Source organism: Pectinophora gossypiella, chromosome 18 (assembly GCF_024362695.1).
Source record: "Pectinophora gossypiella chromosome 18, ilPecGoss1.1, whole genome shotgun sequence".
In the NCBI taxonomy this organism is placed as follows: domain Eukaryota; kingdom Metazoa; phylum Arthropoda; class Insecta; order Lepidoptera; family Gelechiidae; genus Pectinophora; species Pectinophora gossypiella.
Genome location: NC_065421.1, coordinates 11,935,637 through 11,956,827, shown reverse-complemented (window position 1 = coordinate 11,956,827; position 21,191 = coordinate 11,935,637). Strand labels below are relative to the sequence as shown.

General features: G+C 35.7%; 3 protein-coding genes and 1 long non-coding RNA gene across 9 annotated transcripts in view; 2 read left to right on the top strand and 2 right to left on the bottom strand.

Moving 5' to 3' along the window:
- The window catches only part of LOC126374861 (uncharacterized protein CG45076-like), a 42,345-nt gene extending 33,459 nt beyond the window's left edge, over window positions 1-8,886 (top strand). For both annotated transcript variants that reach the window (XM_050021622.1, XM_050021621.1), the window contains 2 exons: window positions 7,281-7,393; window positions 7,854-8,886. In XM_050021622.1, coding sequence (XP_049877579.1) covers window positions 7,281-7,393; window positions 7,854-8,022 — 282 coding nt within the window. In that variant the 3' untranslated portion in view covers window positions 8,023-8,886. The remainder of the gene's footprint in view (window positions 1-7,280; window positions 7,394-7,853) is intronic.
- Window positions 8,887-9,315: 429 nt separating this feature from the next.
- Window positions 9,316-10,091, bottom strand: LOC126374895 (uncharacterized). Its single transcript, XM_050021671.1, has 2 exons — window positions 9,675-10,091; window positions 9,316-9,572 (listed from the first exon to the last, which is right to left on the bottom strand). The coding sequence occupies exons 1-2, from the start codon at window positions 9,780-9,782 to the stop codon at window positions 9,402-9,404; spliced, it is 279 nt and encodes a 92-aa protein (XP_049877628.1). The 5' UTR covers window positions 9,783-10,091; the 3' UTR covers window positions 9,316-9,401.
- A 2,904-nt stretch (window positions 10,092-12,995) lies between these two features.
- On the bottom strand, window positions 12,996-15,046 carry LOC126374904 (uncharacterized). 4 transcript variants are annotated; one of them, XR_007567508.1, is made up of 4 exons: window positions 14,872-15,046; window positions 14,341-14,470; window positions 14,085-14,167; window positions 12,996-13,150 (listed from the first exon to the last, which is right to left on the bottom strand). It is a non-coding gene; the product is annotated as an uncharacterized LOC126374904 (long non-coding RNA). The 4 variants fall into 4 exon arrangements; XR_007567507.1 differs by having other exon boundaries at window positions 14,856-15,045; XR_007567506.1 differs by having other exon boundaries at window positions 14,868-15,044.
- A 265-nt stretch (window positions 15,047-15,311) lies between these two features.
- On the top strand, window positions 15,312-18,671 carry LOC126374883 (probable maleylacetoacetate isomerase 2). 2 transcript variants are annotated; one of them, XM_050021653.1, is made up of 5 exons: window positions 15,312-15,459; window positions 15,966-16,143; window positions 16,249-16,367; window positions 16,732-16,943; window positions 17,535-18,671. In XM_050021653.1, the coding sequence occupies exons 1-5, from the start codon at window positions 15,451-15,453 to the stop codon at window positions 17,659-17,661; spliced, it is 645 nt and encodes a 214-aa protein (XP_049877610.1). In that variant the 5' UTR covers window positions 15,312-15,450; the 3' UTR covers window positions 17,662-18,671. The 2 variants fall into 2 exon arrangements, with proteins under 2 accessions (XP_049877610.1, XP_049877609.1); XM_050021652.1 differs by lacking the exon at window positions 15,312-15,459 and adding an exon at window positions 15,568-15,698.
- The last annotated feature ends 2,520 nt before the right edge of the window (window positions 18,672-21,191 follow it).

The following is a 21,191-nucleotide window of genomic DNA, read 5'->3' as shown; positions in this document are numbered from 1 at the left end:
GAAGAATCAATTATGATGTAATTAAATAGTTTTCTTATCATTTGTAGTAATGTAAATAAATAATCCTCATAAGGATTATCGCGAAGGAATATCGTGAAAACCCGCCAAGTTATTATTTTTAATTTATTGGTAACTAGTGTTGTCAATGCGATATTCAAATAATCGAAAAAATATATATTTGGCCTGGTTTCAGAGTCGATGGCTAAATATTTAAATTATTTGATGAAGTTATTTTTAAACATTTTTATTTGTTTTTTTTTAAATTGTTAAATGGCTGTGACTTTATTATACGAACGTTTTAAATTTAATTTATTATTAAATCCTTTTAAAACTAGATACTTACCTTAAAAAAAAAGGATTGTTTTTTTTATTAGTTGGCATTTAAATATAATAGAATAGAAATAGTTTATTGTTTCTTTTATATATTTTGTCGTTTACAATTAACAAAATATATAAAAGAAATTCTGCAAAACAAATTGTGATCTAATGGTGGTCTTTGACCATGCCTTAAATGGCGACTTGGTGGTCTTTGACCATGCCTTAAATGGCGATATGGTGGTCTTTGACCATGCCTTAAATGGCGACTTGGTGGTCTTTGACCATGCCTTAAATGGCGATATGGTGGTCTTTGACCATGCCTTAAATGGCGACTTGGTGGTCTTTGACCATGCCTTAAATGGCGATATGGTGGTCTTTGACCATGCCTTAAATGGCGATATGGTGGTCTTTGACCATGCCTTAAATGGCGATATGGTGGTCTTTGACCATGCCTTAAATGGCGACTTGGTGGTGTTTGGCCATGCCTTAAATGGCGATACGGTGGTCTTTGACCATGCCTTAAATGGCGATTTGGTGGTCTTTGGCCATGCCTTAAATGGCGACTTGATAGTTTTGGATCATGCCTTAAATGGCAATATGGTGGTGATCGACCATGCCTTACATAACGAAATCAGTTGTCGTTGGTCGTGCGAGTTGGGTGGTCCATTTCAATGGTCCATGCATCCAAATGAATAGAACAGAACAAAAAATTACTACAAGGGGGCGACACGCCTAGGAGCAGGACATTGATGTCACTTGGAGTTTTTACAAAATAGTAATAAAAGGGCATAAAAGGATGTTCATTGAAATAACAGGGTCTAAATCAGCATAGGTCGCGGCGTGAACCACGACCCTGGTATTATGTGGACGCTGCTGAGTGAGGCATGAATACTGTGTGCGATTTCAAGAGAAATGATTGCTTACAGCATGGAAATCTAAACGATAGAAAAAAAATACACTGTGACATGGTCCTGTGGTACAACGTGTAGCTTCTCAATCGGGGAGCGAAGGTCTGACCCTCGGTGCCGGACTTGCACTAGTGGGTAATTGGTTTGTCTTGAGTGTGGTTTTCGCTGGTACGGTTGGCTCGACCGTTGTGTGCGGCGGTATAGCTCACTTATCACGTTGGTCTGACTGAGGGCTTGGTGAGGTGTGGATGCTTGGTTCGTCTTGCGATGGGTGTGTCTTCGACTGCTCCGGTTGAGATGTGGTCGTGAGCTTATGTTATAAAAATATATATATTGTAAAGGTGAAGGTGATGGTTGTTTGGTGATTGGTTTGTTGCTGTTAGATAATAGCGATGGAAGAAGGATTTGAATATTTTATTGAAGCAGCTGGCGTTGATACAACAGTTAAAAAGAGACATTGCTTGTTGCATTTTAGAGGACATGAACTACAATATATATTCTATAATATTCCGGGAGCTTATGTCGCTGCTTACGGGGAAGACGTTTTGAATATTTCTATAAAACGGTGGATGAATATTTTGCTCTAAAGCAAAGTCTACGAAGTTCATAATATTTTAAGACTCCTCGCAAACGGGAATCATAAGGTAGCAAGAGTGTATTCACAAACATGGAAAAAAAAGGTGCTTCAGATGAGTTATGGAAGAAAACCTTAGGTGAGGAAATAAGTTAACACAAGGTTGTACTTGCAGCGAATACGAAAAATAAATAAATTTGAAAGCTGTTGAACGACAGATAGTAGATTTCAAAAATACAGACACAGGGTGTCAATAAGACACTTAACTTCAAATAAAGCACAGTCAAATCTGACAATAATTGGAAACAAGAGTGTGAAATATGTGGAAGCAAAAGACATATTGCTCGAGACAACACGTCCCGCGACAGGAACAATCTGCTTAAAATGTGGGATACTTACTTGGACACTTCCGCAACTAATGTAAGACGAGACCAACACGAAAAATAGGAAAATTGACGCAGATGAAGAATCTAAAAAGAGGGAAAATTTGGGAAACAAGTAATAATGAAGGAACATACATACATACATAAACTCACGCCCGTAATCCCTAATGGGGTGGGCAGAGCCACAAGTAATCAAGACAACTTGCAGCCACTGTTGATACGATGTCGTAAGCTGGATATGATGAACCTTATGGTGATAAGGAACATCCAACATGAAGTCTAGTTGCAAACAAATTGATAATAATAAACTATTTATTTAAGGCTAGAAAGATCCATATAATAAATACCTTAACCATGAGACACGAGGCCTCGAATAAAAGCTCTTCAATGAAGCTTGATTTGTTATTTGAACCCTCTCTAACTAAATATAATAAACTATTGTAAACTCGTAAAACTTGGACCTTCCTAACAGCTCTTGAAAGATGGTGGATGAGAGGTTCTGATAGGGTGGATATGGCTTGAGGTGCACCTACCCCATATGGGTTGATGATTAAATATCCTGAGGTCGGTAAACGGACAAACATAAATATGCACTTGTACAGTTAACTGGAACAGAACTCGCATGCCGATAGCTTTGGCATATCAACAAATGATCCAAAACAACGGGAGGTGTTAAGGAAGTGACGGGGAAACACCAAATTCGAAGGGTATGGAAATTTTGAAAGTGTGTTATCAGCGAGGCATCTAGCCAGGACATGAAGTTGGTGCCATTAATCAGAAAGGTTGATATCGTTACAACCTAAGTATGAAATATAAAAAAAAAAATACTTTAAAAAAGAACAGAAAACTTGTGGTGCTATTGGGAAAGAAAAATATTCAGCCTGAAAAGTGAAATTTCTTGGACATGAGCTCTTTGAAGAAGAAAAAAACTTATTGCACTTAAAACAAACATACTTATTAAACAAATACAGGGTGTTAGTGACATCGTAACGAAAAAAAAAATGGAACGCCTATTTTATTGTACTAAAAATGATGGTGGGTGTTTTTCTTGTCGCAAATGTTTAATTAAGATTTTCAATTTTTACTGTGCCGCAATGTAAGTCGAACAACGCGCCACACAGACGCTAAACTTACGCGCGGCTACGTTACGCGTGCGTGATACGATGTTGATATCTAGGTAGGAGTTTTCATTCTCTTGTATTTAGATGCTTAGTGGTTCAACGTTTAAAAATGTTGTTTGTTGAAGTAGAACACCTACTGCCACGATTTTTCACGCACGGTACCTACCTACCAGTTATTAAAACGTTCCTAACTTATTAACAATAAAAACCCTACTCTTGCCTTACCTTAATTGTTATTCCTTCGGATGAAGTACCTAGGTAGGTACCCTAGAACATGTCACGTCACGTAGGTATGCAACATCGCGTTTCCTCCGCGGTAGGTAGGTATCACACGCACTCACAAACACAACACCTTGCTCTTTAATAAACATCAACAATCTTCCATACTTTTGCGCAGTAAATGGTCTATGATCTATCATCATAGTCGACACTACTCATTTACAGAATGAAACAAACACTCACAAACACGAAAAAAATATCCTCGAAAAACATCACGCGATTCGGGTCAAGCTTAGTATTCGACTGAGCGGAAGCGCGCGGCGGCGTTAGCGCAAAGCATCAAAGGCGCCGACTAAGGGCGCCGACGACGCACCGGCCGCGGCCGCGTCGAGCCGACGACTAGAGAGAGAGAGAGAGAAGTATGTTTATGGTGCAAGTGACAGAGAAAGAAATAGTATCTGTTCGTATGCCTACTTTATTGGCGAGCGTTGCCCTTGACCCGTGCGCCGGCTATTCACCTGCGCATAGCTGAAGTTGTAGATACGTTATTATTATTATTGATGACATTGATAAAATTTAATAATTAGTAATTTTTATTTGTTTATTTTAAATGTGCGTTCTATGCAGCTTAAAACACAATATGGGACTGAAAAAAATCTATTATTTTTATGAATTTGGCGACAGGAAACTTCACTTGATACCTATCAACTCAAAGAAATACCTAGTATCTGTTCGTAATGCCTACTTTATTGGCGCGCGTTGCCCTTGATCCGTGAGGCTATTCACGTCCGAGTATCCATCAAGACAGATCAAACAAGCCCTAACTCGGAGGTCTTGCGTCCCAGGATCCTTTAATTATGTCTTAGAACCTTCTTGGCCTATGTGGTCCAGTGGTTGAGCGATGGGATGCGGAGGGTCCGGGTTCGTATTCCGGTGGGGACATATCACAAAAATCTGTTTATAAGGCCTTTGGTTGGGACGTTACAGGCTGATCACCTGATTGTCCGAAAGTAAAATGATCCGTGCTTCGGAAGGTACGTTAAGTCGTTGCTCCCGTCTACTAGGTACTTATGTAAGCACGTAGCCGTGACATGAATATTGTACACAGAACAGGATAGGTTTAATTAGTTCTTTACTGATGATTTAACAATGAGATTTAAAACCACGAATAACTTAGTACTTAGTACCTCGGTACCAACATGTAACAAGAAAAATAAGATCACTCCTCTCGGACAATTTTTTTCTTTGAACATGCCGACATTGCCTACGCGGCGGAGTTGCCGAACTATCGATAGGTAGATTATCAATTGTTGAACTTGAAAATTGTCTAAACTATCGAAAGTAGTGATAGTACATTTAGATCGATACTAGCGATAGTACCGATAGATCTTGCTTTGTAATAATAATGGGTATTGATCTAAAAGATCTATCGATAGGTACCTACTATTGGTTTTTTTTAACTAGGTATCGATAGAATATCGATAGGCAACACTCTGGCGGAGTGTCCGCCCAATTCTAGACGCGTTCTCGCTCGATTTTTGTGTAATGAGGTTTTGCGTAGGTACTTACATACTAAGTTGGTGGATGGTTGACATAGTAGGTAACTAATTACCTAATCTGTGGTGGTTGTGTTAGTTGGTTGTTAGTTATTCTAATGACAACAAAGAATACAATTATTTACTGTTTCAACTGTTTTAGGTAGATAATGGCCCCGATTCCTATGAGTAAATGAATGAATAACCCGGTCGAATCAAAAAGGTATCTCGCTGGTATGCAAACCGTTTGACGTGTGCTGTCAACTTAATTCTGTCGGTTGTTTTAGATTTCTGCTTAAAATTGACGTGTATTCCATAAATTTTATGCCTGTTGATTATCCGTCCATTTAAGAATAAGAATAAAATAAATTTATAAATTTACGATAGACAGAGAAAGAAATAGGATCGGTTGGTAGTGCCTACTTTGTAGGCCGCGCCGCCGCCGGCGTGCGGCGCGGGGCGCGCGGAGCGGGGCGTGCGGAGCGGGGCGCGCGGCTCGGTGCGTGTGGCCGTTGACCCGTTCGAGCAGCTGTTGTCTCCATTACATCGAAAATTTTCGATAATTTGTCATTATTGTTTTTTTTATTGAAATTTGGGTTCTATGCAGCTAAAAACACAATATGGAATTGAAAATAATTAAAAACAAAACTCAAAATTTCATGAATTTTGCGACGGAAAATTCCACTAGATATTAACTCAGAATCATGGTCTGAATCATCCCTCTCAGTATTCGTTACGATGTCACTAACACCCGGTATAAATAACAAATGTACCTATGTTTTCTATCAAAGATTCTCTACTACTCAAAGCAGAAAATTGATGAAATGAATTGATGATTGAATTTATCGATTTCATGCCATAATACGTAAGAGAGTGGTCTCTCTCTCTCTCTCTCTCTCTCTCTCTCTCTCTCTCTCTCTCTCTCTCTCTCTCTGTATTTAATTTAATTTGTTTATAGTTTTTTTAATTTCTTATTGTAAATTAAATTTTGGCAATGTTTTTTTTTGGTAAATATGTCGAAATATGGACCCTGTGATGTCTGAATTAAAGAACATATTAATATTAAAGCGACTGTAGAAAAGCAAAGTTTCTTAATGTTGGTAAATTTTATTGGCAAATGGATAAGTACCAACCCAATTTAACAACAATAACGGAACCTTTAAAGGCAATACCGCGACAAAAATCTGGAAGGAACAAAAATATCATAGAAAGAAGGCACTAATTGGGAGAAACTTAATTGAAAAGCGTCCCTAAATTATTATTTAACTATTTATAACACACCGAACACCGTTACCGACAAAACACCTGCAGAGATAAATGTGACGCGTAATAACCCCAAAGACCTGAAAAAAAAAAACAACAAAGAACATAAAGAGAAAGAGAAAGACTATGCCGACAAAAGACGACATGCGATGATGCGACACAAAACCAAAATAGGTAGATGTCGAAGATAGGAGTTGCTTGAATTAGGTACGAGCCAATTATCCTGCTGAAAAATGGAAACCTTGAACTACTGAACAATGAAACAGGGCAGCAAATAAAATGTAACATTGTCCAGTTCAAGAAAGTTTAAGGGCAGTGGCAAGTAATGGACAAGATGCTAAAAAATGTTATTTCATAATTAAACTTCTAACGATTTAGTTAAAAGATTTATTGAGGAGACTTTTATTATATTATGGCTAGATATTAATACAAACGAATGAATAAAATTTGATTAAAATAAAGGTTTGTCAAAACAAGGAAGGGATGTAGTGTTTACATAAGTACATAAACACATCTTATTGTAATACACGTAGGTATAATTAAATATATAAATAAATATGTAATTATTATTAGTAACACCCAGTGTCCCACTGCAGGCATATGTAATATATTATAAAATACTTGAATCGATATAATCGATTCACATATATATTCTGTCGTCTCGGACAATGCACTACGCGGTGGCCACAAATAAAAAAGTAAACTGTACGGGTATGTACGGGGGTGGAGTGAAGACGTAGTGTGTGGCAACGAGCCGATATTTATTTATATAATTATATTGAGACGAATACACTACAAGGAGGATTGCTAGATAGACGTTCTTATCATCTGCCAATCACTCGGCACTAGTATTTTGGCCAATATTTGGAAAATTCAGAGCAGTAGCTATTGCACAAAATTAGACAATTCTCTAAGACCAATCTCTAAGAAGTTTGTAAGCATTTTTTTTGTCCCTTTAGGCCGCTGAACTCGCAGAAATCGCGCGGCAAGAGTCGGAACTGGCTGCGCAGCGTCTTGAGGAGATGTCACGAAGCGAATCCGCTACTGATGTTCCCGCTGACGCTGAAGCCAGGTGAGAACCTACTCTTAATACCAGTAACGTACAAAATACAAATAGAAACTTCCACAAACAATATTGTGGAATGAGTTAAAGAAGTCAAAGACTTGCCTTGGCGTTTATCTTTGGAATATTAGACAGAACGACTAGTTGAGTTGTATATTTTAATGCGCGGTACGAGTAATTTCTGTCAAAGTACAGGAGCCAGTATCAGTGACGTTCATTTGCATCGTGATGTATCGAGATTAAGATCGACTCTTTTATATCTAACAGGATAGAGATAGATGGAAAATACTGCACCGATACGCGCTTGGCTCTTAAGTAAAGAAGGAGAAGAAACCAAATCTGTGCTTGAGGAATTTCTTCGTTTCGGCGAATTCTTCTTTCTTCGTTTACGACAAAAGGCCTGATATAGTCTTTTGGTGGGCTTTAGAAGTGTCTTCTGTTCTCTAACCTCAAGTGTGTCTTTTCACAGCGAAACGCCAGAAGCCCCCGCTGAGGCAGAACCAGAAGCAGAGGAACCCGAACCCGTGGTTGAAGAACCCGAATCTCCTGAGGTTAACCCTGAACCCGCTGCAGAACCCGAAGCCGCAGAGGCTAGCGAAGACGAACAAGCAGAGCCTGACGTCACAGACGAAGAATAAAAACTTTATATTATGGAGTGTGGAAGATCTACATCATATTTTTCTAGTTACCTACTATGCATTTTTTCTTTTATGAGGTGTTTAGGAGGGCAATTATGCATGTAGAAATGTTTTGAAGATTAGAATCAATTAAGAGAGGATACTTTTAACAATATGTGTAGTTTAATATAAGCTACAAGCTGAAAGTAAAATGGATTATTGTTCTAAATATCTAGTTGTTGGGCACTGGACTACTTTTTAAAAGAGCTTTATAAATTTGGCAGTCTTATGTAGATTTACGAAGCATACCTTACTTAGTTACTTCACTATGCTGTTCAGTTACAGCCTATCTGAAGTAGAGAAACTTTGTTAATTCTGATGGAACTTGAGAGGGCAGCGGTAAGAGAGTAGTCAGTGATTTAATGACGAAAAAGACAGAATACAGTCAGAGAAGGGTACCTGTCAAGTACTACTAAATAAATAAAATAAACTTTACGACAAAAAGAGTATGAAAAAGATGTCTTTTCTCTTTGAAACTAGTCTTTATTACTTCTCTACATATATCATTGCAAACAATGTTATAACTAAGCTAAACATCATTCGTGTAGTAAACATAGTTAGACAGGAATGATGTGTTAGCTAGGTAGATGTAAACTTGTATATTTATACTGCCTTTAACTTATACTTTCCATCGCGTAATCAAATTACACGGTAAAGAAAGCAGATGGGCAAAAATAAAGTTTTTCATTTAAGAAAAATACGCAGGAATTCTCACTACCACCGTTAACAAAAAACTATAAAACTAAAATTTAAATGTTCTAGTAATTAAGTGTTTCATAATGTTATATTTTGTTAAATTTTAACAATAAAAGACATATTAACATACCTTTGTACTTTATTTCATCCCACTCTATGTCAGCAGTAATTAATATTTAAAAAAAACTAACTTTTCATTTGGTTGCTATTATGATGAATAAGCTAATTTCCAACTAGTCAAATCAGTTTTTTTTTAATGAAAAAGCACACTGTGACGTCATAGAAAAACGTGATAAAATGTCTGACTGATTATAACATTTTTGTTGATTATAATTCAAAAATAAGTTAAATAGAAAAAAAAATGTTTTCAGTCAGTTTTAGATCTGTCTTTATTTAGTAATCAAAATTTCATGATTTATCTTTGACCTAGGATACTATGCAAGACTGAATAGGCACCTTCTGAGTAAACATGTTACACCATTGACACTTTCTTAACCTTTTTCAGAGGCAGAAAGGTATCAGAAAACCTAATTGATTTAAAAAATAATCACTTACATGTCTGATACTATTTTTCATCAAGAAAATTATAATTTTATTCAAATACAAAAGATTATATAGCCTAAATAAAAACCTATGATTTACTCTTATAAGTCCATTTTCACTATATTCTCCACAGTTTTCGCCACTTCTTCGTTCGTTACTTTTTTATCAGATTTCTTTTGCGGTGGTACAATCGGTGCTTTGCTAGGCTTCGGCTTAGGATTTTTATTTATTTCAACGAATTCCTTGTCCATATCTTGAACTTTTTGCTTAATCTGAAAAACAGATTGACGGGTTAGTGATTGACCCTTACCTATATCACATCCAAATAATTAATAAAGATAACATTAAATATAATGTTGTAAAATAAAACTTACGTTCTTCAAACCTAGATTAACAGCTTTAGCTTTTGTTTTCTTCAAACTTTTAGCTCCAGCCACTTTGAATACATTGGCTTTAGGACCCTTCTTTTTATTATTACCCATTTTTAATAAAATCTATGCTTATATTTAAACTAAAATTAAATTCATAAAATTGCGACGAATTCTTTCGCACACGTGCGAACCGTAAACACATGTCAAAGTGACATAGACAACGATTGGATACAAGCATATATGCTTTAAAACATGAACGGGCAGTAATTAAATAAAATGAACAGTTGACTGAGTATAATAAATGTCTGTAAATTATTTACAAAATTCGCTACTGATAAACGATTAATTTAACTAACAATTGAGCACAATTTATTGTTTGTTTGATATAAATAAGTGATTAATGTGTATGAATATCCGAACATTACAATTAATTGATAAAAAATCTTTGTTTTTCGGCGGGAAAACTTAAGTTGAGCGGGAGCTTAAATTTTTCTTGTGAAGTTTAATTTAAAATATTATTTGTAAAAAGTGTACAAATATAGTATTTTAAGTAGTGTAATTATGGACGGTGATGAGGGGGGTGGGGGCGAAGCCCCCAACCCCGGGTATAAGCGAAAAAGGACGCTGGACAATAGCGGTAGTGGTGAGTGTAGTGACACGGCGGCGGGGGTGAGTGACTTCACATCTTTCGCGCCATACTTTAAACCGAACTATAAGAGATTATACCCCGAAAACTCTTTGGGCAATGAATTTAAGGTCTACGTGCAAGGAATCAATGGAACCTCGACTGAAAGATTAGGCAACAAAAGCCCAGTCTATTTGAACCATATTTTCCAGACGGAAATAAAAGGTGTGGTGGCAATCCACAGAGTGAATGCTAATAAGATTGCTGTGACTTTCAAACAATTTATTACGGCAAACAATTTCTTAACAAATACAGGATTCTTACAAAAACAAAATCTGACAGCGTATATACCTTCGGCTCATATTGAGAAGATTGGAATTATCCGTTTTGTCCCAACTAATATTTCTAACAAAGAACTATATGACAAACTTTCATCCCACTTTGACATTATTGCAGTACGTAGATTCACAAAAAAGGTTGGCAATCAAAAGATTCCCCTTCAAACAGTAAGCTTAACTTTTTTGTCGAATGTATTACCAGATACAGTGCAATACGATTTATTCTCTTACAGGGTTTTTGATTATGTTCCTCCGTTGCAGCAATGCTATCGTTGCATGAAATTTAATCATTCAGCAAAAATATGTAATGGAAAGCAACGTTGCAGCTGCTGCGGCGGTGAACATATATACAAAGAATGTAATACACCAAACGATTTATGTTGCGCGAACTGTGGTGGCCCTCATTTGGCTATTTCAAAAGCATGTCCTATTAAAATGAAAAAAATTGAAGAAAAACGAAATAAAATTACTTATGCTAGTATTACAAATACAAAAAAGTTAAGCTATGCTGATAATGAATTCCCTCCCCTGCCTCAGACAACCAAAACTATTTCTTACGCGAATAAAGCAATTGTAAATAAATCTGTAAATAAACCTGTACACAAAATTGTAAATAAAGATGTAAATATCCCTCCTGTACATGTTGTAAATAAAAATGAAAATGTACAAAAAGAAAAAAATACCCCACCCCCGCAAGAGACGATCGATGTTAGGGCCCAGTTACTTAATAACGAGGCCCTTACGTCGGCTATCGTCCGTACACTTGTGGAGTTGGCTAACAATGTTAGCAATCTGCCAATCACAAATGCTAAAATTAAAGATATGCTTTTACAAAATCTTTCATAATGGATCCCAATATACATTCACAGTTACGAATTGCTCAGTATAATATCCAAAGTGTTCGCAATAAAAAACCATTGTTAAATAAGTTCTTGCAAGAACAAAATATTGACATTTGCCTTCTGAATGAAACCTGGCTCAATAATAATCATATTCTTCGTGTCTCTGGATACAATACTCATTTTAAAAATGCTCAGAATGAACATGGTGGTGTAGCAATACTTATTAAACCTTATCTTAAATATAAAAACCTACAAACTACCTTCTATGAAGATGTACAATCAATTGCTATATCACTATCAACAGTGAATGGCGATCTTACAATCCTGTGTGTTTATTGTCCTCCCACTAGTCACATTAGAATAAGTAAACTTCGTAATATAGTTAGAGATCTCCCAAAGCCTATATTCATAGCTGGTGACTTTAATGCACATCATACAGCTTTTGGTTGCCTTTCTATTAAAGGACGTGGACAACAACTGTACGACTTAATGGACGACTTAGACCTATGCATATTAAATGATGGTAATTTCACAACTATAAATTATCCTAATAGAAATCCATCTGCAATTGATGTCAGCTTTGCTAGCCCAACTATTACACCACTGTGTGAGTGGATGGTGCATGATGATAATATGGGTAGTTATCACTTTCCAACTATTACAAATATCACATTAGCCATAGACAGGTACCAGGTAAACCCTCCTACTGAGAAGTTTTTGTATGATAAAACAGACTGGAGTTTATATAGCCAAATGTCTCTAAATTACTTCTCCAATGTAACTGTGAATGTTTCTAATCCAATGGAATCATATAACTGTTTTTGTGATCGGCTTAATGCCCTTAAGTTGGAGTGTGTTCCTAGATTTATTAAAACTAACGCGTATAGAAGTAAGCCGCCAGCTCCATGGTGGAATAAAAGATGTGAGGAGGCTGTAATTGCCTCCTATAAAGCCTTGAATTTCTATAGAAATAATCCTAGTATGGCAAATTTTATTAAGTATAAAAGATTGGATGCAATTAAAAAGAGAACTATTTCTGAGGAAAAGAAAAGCGGTTGGAGAATTCTATGTGATAGTTTTAACAGAACTACTCCTATTAGTCAAATCTGGAATTATATCAAAAGATTTAAAGGCATTAAAGTTGGAAATAGGTCATATAGTGATGAATTTGTTAATCCTTTTTTAGATAAACTTGCAGATAGAGGTGAACAAGTTGATAATTTAAATAATTTCTTTAGTCTTCATAATGACAATGTAAATACTAATTTTTTAATCCAACCATTTTCTTTTCAAGAATTCAAAGTTAGTTTACAAAGTCGTAGGAACACATCTCCAGGATTAGATGACTTTCCATATATTTTAATCAAAAAATTAGATCCATCTGTACAAATATTATTCCTTGATATACTTAATGCTCTTTGGCTTCAACTAGAAATACCACAGTCATGGAAAACACAATGTGTTGTGCCAGTACTTAAAACAGATAAACCACCAGACAATGCAAATTCCTATAGACCAATTTCGTTATCATCTTGTTTAGGAAAAATTTTCGAGAATATGATTAAAATCCGTCTTGATTGGTATGTTGAGTCCAAGGGTATTATACCAAATATTCAATATGGCTTCAGGCGAGGAAGAAGTTGTGCAGACAGCTTTGTCTCGCTTGTGTCAGATCTGAAAAATGCAAAAACAAATAAGTTAAGTGTTGCTTGTGCCTTTCTTGATGTACAAGGCGCATTTGATAATGTGCAACCTGGTATTCTGGTTAAGATTATGTCTCAACTAGATATACCTGGGGTACTATGTCAGTGGATTTATAAATTTTTAGTAGATAGGACTTTATATGTCCGACACAATAATACTTTATATGGACCCAAAACTGCTTCTAAAGGCACAATGCAAGGGGCAACTTTATCCCCATTGTTGTATAATATATATACATGTGAAATTTGTAAATATGTAAATATACAAGATGTAAATATTTTACAATTTGCTGACGATCTAGTTGTATATAGTGTAAATAATGATATTGATTTTGCTATTAATAATGTAAATAATGCTTTAAATAGCCTACATGTATATTATAGCACCAGGCTCAAATTAAATATAAACCCTAGCAAAAGTAATGTTATGATTTTTACAAAAGATCTCCCAAGCACAGCTGTGTTTTTTAATGATCAGGTCATCCCAGTAGTAAATAGACATACTTTCTTAGGAATAATCATTGATAATAGGTTATCATTTGAACAGCATGTTAATTATATTGTACAAAGAGCATCAAAAGGTATAAATATTATGAGATGCTTAGCTGGAGTTTCTTGGGGAGCTGACCCAAAAATATTGTCCATTCTGTATAAAGCCATTGTAAGAAGCCATTTTGACTATAGTTGTTTAGCATATTTAGATAGTCACTTTGTAAATAGATTAGATGTTGTACAAAATAAGGCTTTGAGGATCATATCTGGTGCTATGTGTTCAACTCCCATTCGTGCTATGGAGGTTGAGACGGGTGTAATGCCTCTCACCATAAGAAGGCTATTAATTGCTGAAAGATTTTGTATAAAGCTACAAGCTTCTGACAATAAAGAAATAATTAAAAGAATATTACCTCATCCATGTCAGCAAATTGCACCCTCAATAACTGGAAGTGACCTTCTCTGTCGTAAATCACCAAGCATGTCTCAAATTTTCCTTAAAACACAGATAAAATATTCAAGTATATATAAATATTCTCCATGGCCTTGTTACTCCCTATCTTACAATAGTTTATTATTTGGAATTTCAGTAATAAAAACTAAGGTGGACAATAATCATGAATTTCTTCAATTTATTGAACAAAATAAACAATATTATACATTGTTTACCGATGGCAGCAAAGGTCAGGCCCATGTCCGTAGTGCGGTATATGATCCTCAAATAAATTTTTGTCAAAGTTTTGCTCTTAGCACCAATGCCAGTATTTTTACTGCAGAGGCATATGCAGTTTTAGAAGCGCTGAAAAAAATTTGTAAAATTAATAGTCACAAGTATTTTTTAATACTCACTGATTCATTAAGTGTTCTCCAGGCACTAGACAATTTAAACTTCCACTTCAAATCCAACTATTTATTATTTAAGATAATTCAAATTTTATATGAATTTAAAGCTGTCAAGGGAGTTGAAATATCCTTTATGTGGATACCCTCCCATAGAGGAATAACAGGAAACGAAATTGCGGATAAAGCTGCATATGAGGGGACTAATTTATTAGATGTTTCATTTGTTGGAAATACTCCATTCACTGATTTCTATGCATCAATTAAAAAGGATATGTTAGAAATATGGATTGATTTTTGGAAAGAAGACCAACAAGAAAAAGGAAAATGGTACGGAAGCGTACAAGAAGTTTTACCAACTCAACCGTGGTATAACAATTTGAAGGTTGCTAGCCGAGATTTTATTACGACCATGAACCGGCTTCGTTTTGGCCACCACACCACTCCTGCACATTTATATAGATTGGGTATAATACTGGATAACAAGTGCACCGCCTGTGAAAATACTGTTGGTGATATTGAACATTTGATTTTCAGCTGTCATAAATTTCCGTTAGAAAGACTCATCCTTGCCAGTGAATTAAGTGAAAAATTACCAAATACCCCCCGCCGCCTTAAAGATTTATTAAAAAATGTGAAGTGTTTCCAACCCATTTATAATTACATTAAGAAAACATTTCAAAAAATATAAGTGCATATTTTCATGTGTCTGCTGGAATCAGCTCCAAAATGAAGACGTGGCCTAAAGGTCTATGTAACCAGGCCAAAAATTCCAAAAAAAAAAAAAAAAAAAAGATAAAAAATCTACTGATAAGACGTCGCTATCTAATTTCTAGTTTTAGCTTTTTCACAACAAGAAAACTTGTTTTTATATTTAAAAGGTCAATAAAAGCCGTCAAAATTATTTACTATTCCAAATACAACGGTAACCAACCAGCCATGGCTAAGGTATGAGAGACGACGCCTGTTTACTTATGCTTCGATCAATTTTATATTTAATTTAGCGATTTGCATAGTGGATAAACCTGATTATTCTATAAACTTGTTTTCAAATCTAGTTCCATTTAGTTTGTGCCTGTATCCTGCTTAAGTTAGATCTGTTCTGTGCTGCTTGATATTTTTTTTCGTTTGCCTTTTTATAAAAACTTTGAGTAATGTCTGTAGAAAGTGAAGTTATTGAGAGTAAGGTAAACCTAAACCTAGAACTTTATTATTATTATGTTAAATATTTTCGACACTCACACGTTAAAAAAATCCTTCACCTGTTTCTCTACCAGTTTTCAGATCTTGTTATTCTGCTTTATATTGTTTTGAATTTTAAATGCCTATCCTTGATAGTTAATAGCATAAAATTAATTCCTTGGAATTACCGTAAAATAGTATTTTAAACATAATGCTCCAAATATGAACTACTTACTTGAAATGAACCTTTTTTATTCCTTTTTTATTTGCAGCCAGTATTGTATTCATACTGGCGAAGCTCATGCTCCTGGCGCGTGAGAATCGCGCTAAACTTAAAAGAGATACCATATGATATAAAGGCTGTGAGCCTCATCAAAGGAGGAGGGGAACAACACTGTAATGAGTACCGGGAAGTCAATCCGATGGAACAGGTGCCCTCACTTGTAATAGGTATGGAAATTGTTCTAATTTTAAATAAACTCTTTTTTAATTTAAATTTCATCATAAGCTGCCTAGCAAAGAGGTTTCGTTACACAATTATTTGTAAATTTACAGATGGGCACACATTCATAGAATCTCTTAGCATCATGAATTATTTGGAAGAGACTAGACCCCAAAGGCCACTTTTGCCTCAAGATTGCTACAAACGGGCCAAAGTTCGTGAGATATGTGAGGTAAGTTAACATTGTTTAATAAGTTTATTACATACTTACATCATCTTATGTAAATATGACAAGAAGTCTTCTTATGTGATAGATAATGTTATCTGTTAATCTCACCTCTATTATTGTTTGATATACCACAAGGATGAGAGTGCAGCTGTACAGCAGTCTGCTATCAGTCATCAATTATATCATACAAGTAAACAACTTGTATATATCACTGTATAATTAAATTTGCTAGTTCAGAACATAACCATCTTAGGATTTTGCATAAAGAGTGGCTGCTTCTGATTACTTGTGGTCTGCCCGCCGCATGAGAAATACAGGCATGATTTGATGTATGTATTTATTTTATTTTTATAACTCAACTCTACAGGTAATCTCATCCGGCATCCAGCCTCTTCAGAACCTAATAGTCCTGATATATGTCGGTGAGGAGAAGAAGAAGGAATGGGCCCAGCACTGGATCACTAGAGGGTTCAGAGCGGTGGAGAAGTTGTTGTCAGCCTCTGCTGGCAAGTACTGTGTGGGGGATGAGATCACCCTTGCTGACTGTTGTCTGGTACCCCAGGTCTTCAATGCTAGGAGGTGAGTTTGAGTGGCTTGAGCAGGTGGAGATGGATACCGATTAAAGTTTCTGAATCACCTAATTATTGAAGTACTTCCCCTGGTAATTGCCGAGGACATATCAATGGATATATTTCTCATCACGCCAAGTTCTCCATAGCTTATCTGCTCATAGTAACACAAACTGAAGTTTTAATTTAAATTGCCCAGACACTTAGATTTTACACTAGCTTTTACAATGGTTCATAAGTATAAAGTAACTAGCTTTAGTCCGCGGCTTCGCTCGCGTTAAACACGTATCCCCTTCCGCTAATGTACCAATTTTTAGCTTGCTACTTTGAAAACTGCTAAAAGTCTTATATAATTTCACCCAGGTTGTGTAGTAGCAGTAGGATGTATGTGTTGGAAATTATATTTATTTATGTATGGCAACTCGGCCGTAAAAACTCGTCTCTGCGACACTGATTTATATGTGTGCTCTTTCGCAAATAAATTAATTCAAGTACGGCGAATCCCGTATTTTTATTGTAACCATACAAACCTCTTCAGTATGTAACCTGTTTATATTTTTATCACAAACAACAATAAAAATAAAGACACTGTCTTCCCCAGATTCCACGTAGACCTACGACCGTTTCCGATAATCCTGCGCATAGACCGCGAGCTGGAGAACCACCCGGCGTTCCGCGCCGCGCACCCTTCTGCGCAGCCCGACTGCCCTCCAGAGATCGCCAAGTGAATACTGCCTCCATCCACGCGCTGGCTCCCTCAGCTGATATAATAAAAAAAATATAAGTGGATAATTTCTAAGTGGATATTTATTGCCTAAGCTTTTTTTTTGACGTGACTTATTGTAGATTTGCCGCAAACGGCATTAACTACTTGGTTTTCTACATAACATAAGCTCACGACTATATCCCAATTGGAGTAGTCAGAGGTACATCCATCGCAAGATGAACTAAGTACCCACACCTCACCGAGCTTTCTGTTAGACCGACATAATAGGTGGTGAGCCGTATCACCGTCTATTATGGCTAGTAAAGGGTTTTCTGTTCTCATGTTAGCTACTAAAATTTTGTGTCCTACAATATCGTGCCCTATATGTGTGATGTCCTGGTTGAAAGTTTCACTTAACAGCTGCTGTAAAAATACTCTTAAATATTAGTGGGATCAACAATTGTATACTAAAATACATAGTTACTTAAATCTACAAAAATGTCTATTGTTGGGTTTCTAATTTGAAAACAGCAAAGTATCTTCACTTCAAATTTGTTAGTGGCACACATGATTTTAGAAATAACTATTCATAAGTATTTCACTTAGAAATTAACCACCGAAAATTTTCAAAATACTATAATCTATCCAACATTTTCGATATAAGTTTATGGCTAAAATTCTTTACTTTTTCCTATTGATTCATATTATATTTCTATTCCAACGCGTGGGCTTGGTGAAAATGAAACTTATATGTAAGACTTATACAATTTTATATACAACATTTGCTTTATATACATTCCTAGATATAAGCTTTACGTACTATAAGTAAGTAATATTGTTCTAGTCGCAATAATGAATTTACGCAAGGTTTTGGGTACTTGACTATTATACTTTATATGTGTAATAAATAATATATACCTTTATAAATAGTATATTGTGCCATTACATTCCATTTTGATTTATAGTAATGTGTTAAACTAGTACAAATTGATTTATTTAATTTAATAAAATGTACTTGATTTTTGAAATTCATTTTCGAATCCTTTTTTAGTATGGATGGTGAGCGGAATAAGCGCAATAAAAGATTGACCATAAGAAAAAGGTCGTCAACTCTTTGTATCTTTTCATATAGGTAACGTGAATGTAAAAGTTCGGTTTGATTTTCATCGATGCTGATGGTTTATATTTTAAATTGTTTGCATTTGATCTCACCGAATAGTTGAAAATGTCTTCTTCATTTTTAAAATATAGAAAAATTTTACATTTTAGGTTTTAAGAACGCATTCGTAAATTTACAAAAAAAATATCTTGAACGCATTGGAAAAGCGCCCTCTTTAGTAAATGACAGAAAGTAACATGAAATAGGGTGGCAGCTGTGAATATTTTGCTTATAACTTGGGTAACAAATGACGATAGAAAACAAAATAGTGAGGCAAAATAAGAGGCAATGATCCATTGATAAAAATAATTATTAACCTATAACGATTTCATTAAAGGGAAAGAAAATAAAATCAAAAGATACTTAAAAAACATTTTGAGAGTAAATAATCATAATACGTTGAAAGTCTCTCTTGTCACGTAGGTCAGCTGGAAGAAATCTCTTTGTTTAGAGATAAGCTTGCCTCTACTATCTGTTTTCTTTGTATGTTTCTTGTGTCTGTTTTATTGTGTACAAATAAATAAATAATATTACACACATTTCTTAAAATGTTCTTCTTCTATCGTGTGGGTTGTGAGGTGGAGTACGAACCTCCAAACGCCCCTGACATGGGTCATGTAACGACTACTTACTTACTTAGTAGTAACCGGGACCAACGACTTAACGTGCCTTCCGAAGCACGGATCATCTTACTTTTGGATAAAATCAGCTTGTTAATGGCCCCGATTCCTGCAGACATCTCTTAATTTTACTTTAAGTTATACCTGTCATTTTCTTATACGCCGAAAAGGAAAGGGACGGATGATTGACAGCTCTTAATTTTAGGAAGAATGAGTAAATAAATGAATAACCCGGCCGAATTTTTAGACGGTTGTTTTAGATTTGTGCTTAAAATTGACGTGTGTTCCATAAATTTTATGCTTGTCGATTACCCGTCCCTTTCCTTTTCGGCGGATAAGAAAATGACAGATATAACCTAAAATAAAATTAGATGGTGTTTACAGGAATTAGCACCATTATCTTTTGTTAATAATAATGTGGTTTATGGTAGAATCACTATAAATTAATGGCAACACCGAGTAGCGGTCTGTCAAACGTATGATTCTTGGCGGGAACTTCAACAAAGGCGCAACTTTTGAATTTTTTTTGAAAAATTTTATTAATTTCTTTGTTAAAAATTGTATAGAACTTCAGTGTATTATAGTGTAAATAGTGTTTCTGTCCTCCTATCATGGAGGGAAATGAGGATCAGGGGGATGGTCCCCCTAATCCTGCTAAAAAGAGGAAGGACTTGTCCCTGTCCTGTAGCGGCGTCGGCGGTGAGGATAGTGACTTATATAAACCTTACTTGAAACCGAACTATAAAAGACAATATCCAGAAAATAGTTTCATGACTGAATATAAAGTGTTTATTGAAAGTTTGGACAAAGAACGCTTAGGCAATAAAAGTCCAATATACTTGAACCATATTTTTGCAACAGAAGTGAAAGGTGTAATGGCAATTCGCAGGATTAATGCCAATAAAATTGCGGTGGTATTTAAGCAGCACAATACTGCAAATAATTTATTGAACAACAGTGCTTTTTTGGAAAAGTACAAGCTGAAGGCATATATTCCGGCAGCACAAATTGAGCGCGTTGGGGTGATTCGCTTTGTCCCAACAAATATCTCTACCAAGGAATTATACACTAAACTGTCCTCTGTGTACGACATTGTCGCAGTACGGCGCTTCACGAAGAAGGTGGGGCAGAACCGTGTCCCACTGCAGACCGTAAGCATAACGTTTCTGGCGAATTCGCTTCCTGATTGTGTACAATATGATTTATTTTCGTACCGTGTGTTCGATTACATCCCACCTCTGCAGCAGTGTTTCCGCTGCTTTAAATTTAATCATTCAGCCAAAGTTTGCAATGGCAAGCAAAAATGTAGTATCTGTTCCGGGGAACATATTTACAAGGAATGTGACAGGCCTGATGAGCTTTGTTGCTCGAACTGCGGCGGACCTCACCTGGCCGTGTCTAGGACGTGTCCGGTAAAGGTTAAGAAGATGCTTGAAAAGAAAAACAAAATTACTTATGCAAGTGTAGCAAACACGAAAACATATGAAACAGACTTCCCTCCTTTACCAGACAAGTCTAACACTAATAATACTATAAATAATAACAATGTAAATAAACCTACAAAAAAGTCCCCTGTAAATAAAACCAACCCTGTGAATATTGTAAATAAGGCTTTCCCCGAGGAATATATGGTGTCGTCAGCACCCTCCACGAATATTCGAACTCAAATCGTTGAGAATAAAGACGTGTTACAAGCTCTCGTAGCTACAATAGTTCAGTTAGGTAACAAGACTGATAACACGCCGATTACGGCAGTGTTAATACAAGAAATGC

Excerpts from the sequence above, each read along its gene's own strand:
- LOC126374883 (XM_050021652.1), top strand. The coding sequence starts at position 15,666 with ATGTCTGTAGAAAGTGAAGTTATTGAGAGTAAG. Across the intron at positions 15,699-15,965 it reads GTGAAGTTATTGAGAGTAAG|CCAGTATTGTATTCATACTG; the intron begins GTAAACCTAAAC and ends TTTTATTTGCAG. Across the intron at positions 16,144-16,248 it reads GGTGCCCTCACTTGTAATAG|ATGGGCACACATTCATAGAA; the intron begins GTATGGAAATTG and ends GTAAATTTACAG.
- LOC126374895 (XM_050021671.1), bottom strand. The coding sequence starts at position 9,782 with ATGGGTAATAATAAAAAGAAGGGTCCTAAAGCCAATGTATTCAAAGTG. Across the intron at positions 9,573-9,674 it reads TTAATCTAGGTTTGAAGAAC|ATTAAGCAAAAAGTTCAAGA; the intron begins GTAAGTTTTATT and ends TCTGTTTTTCAG.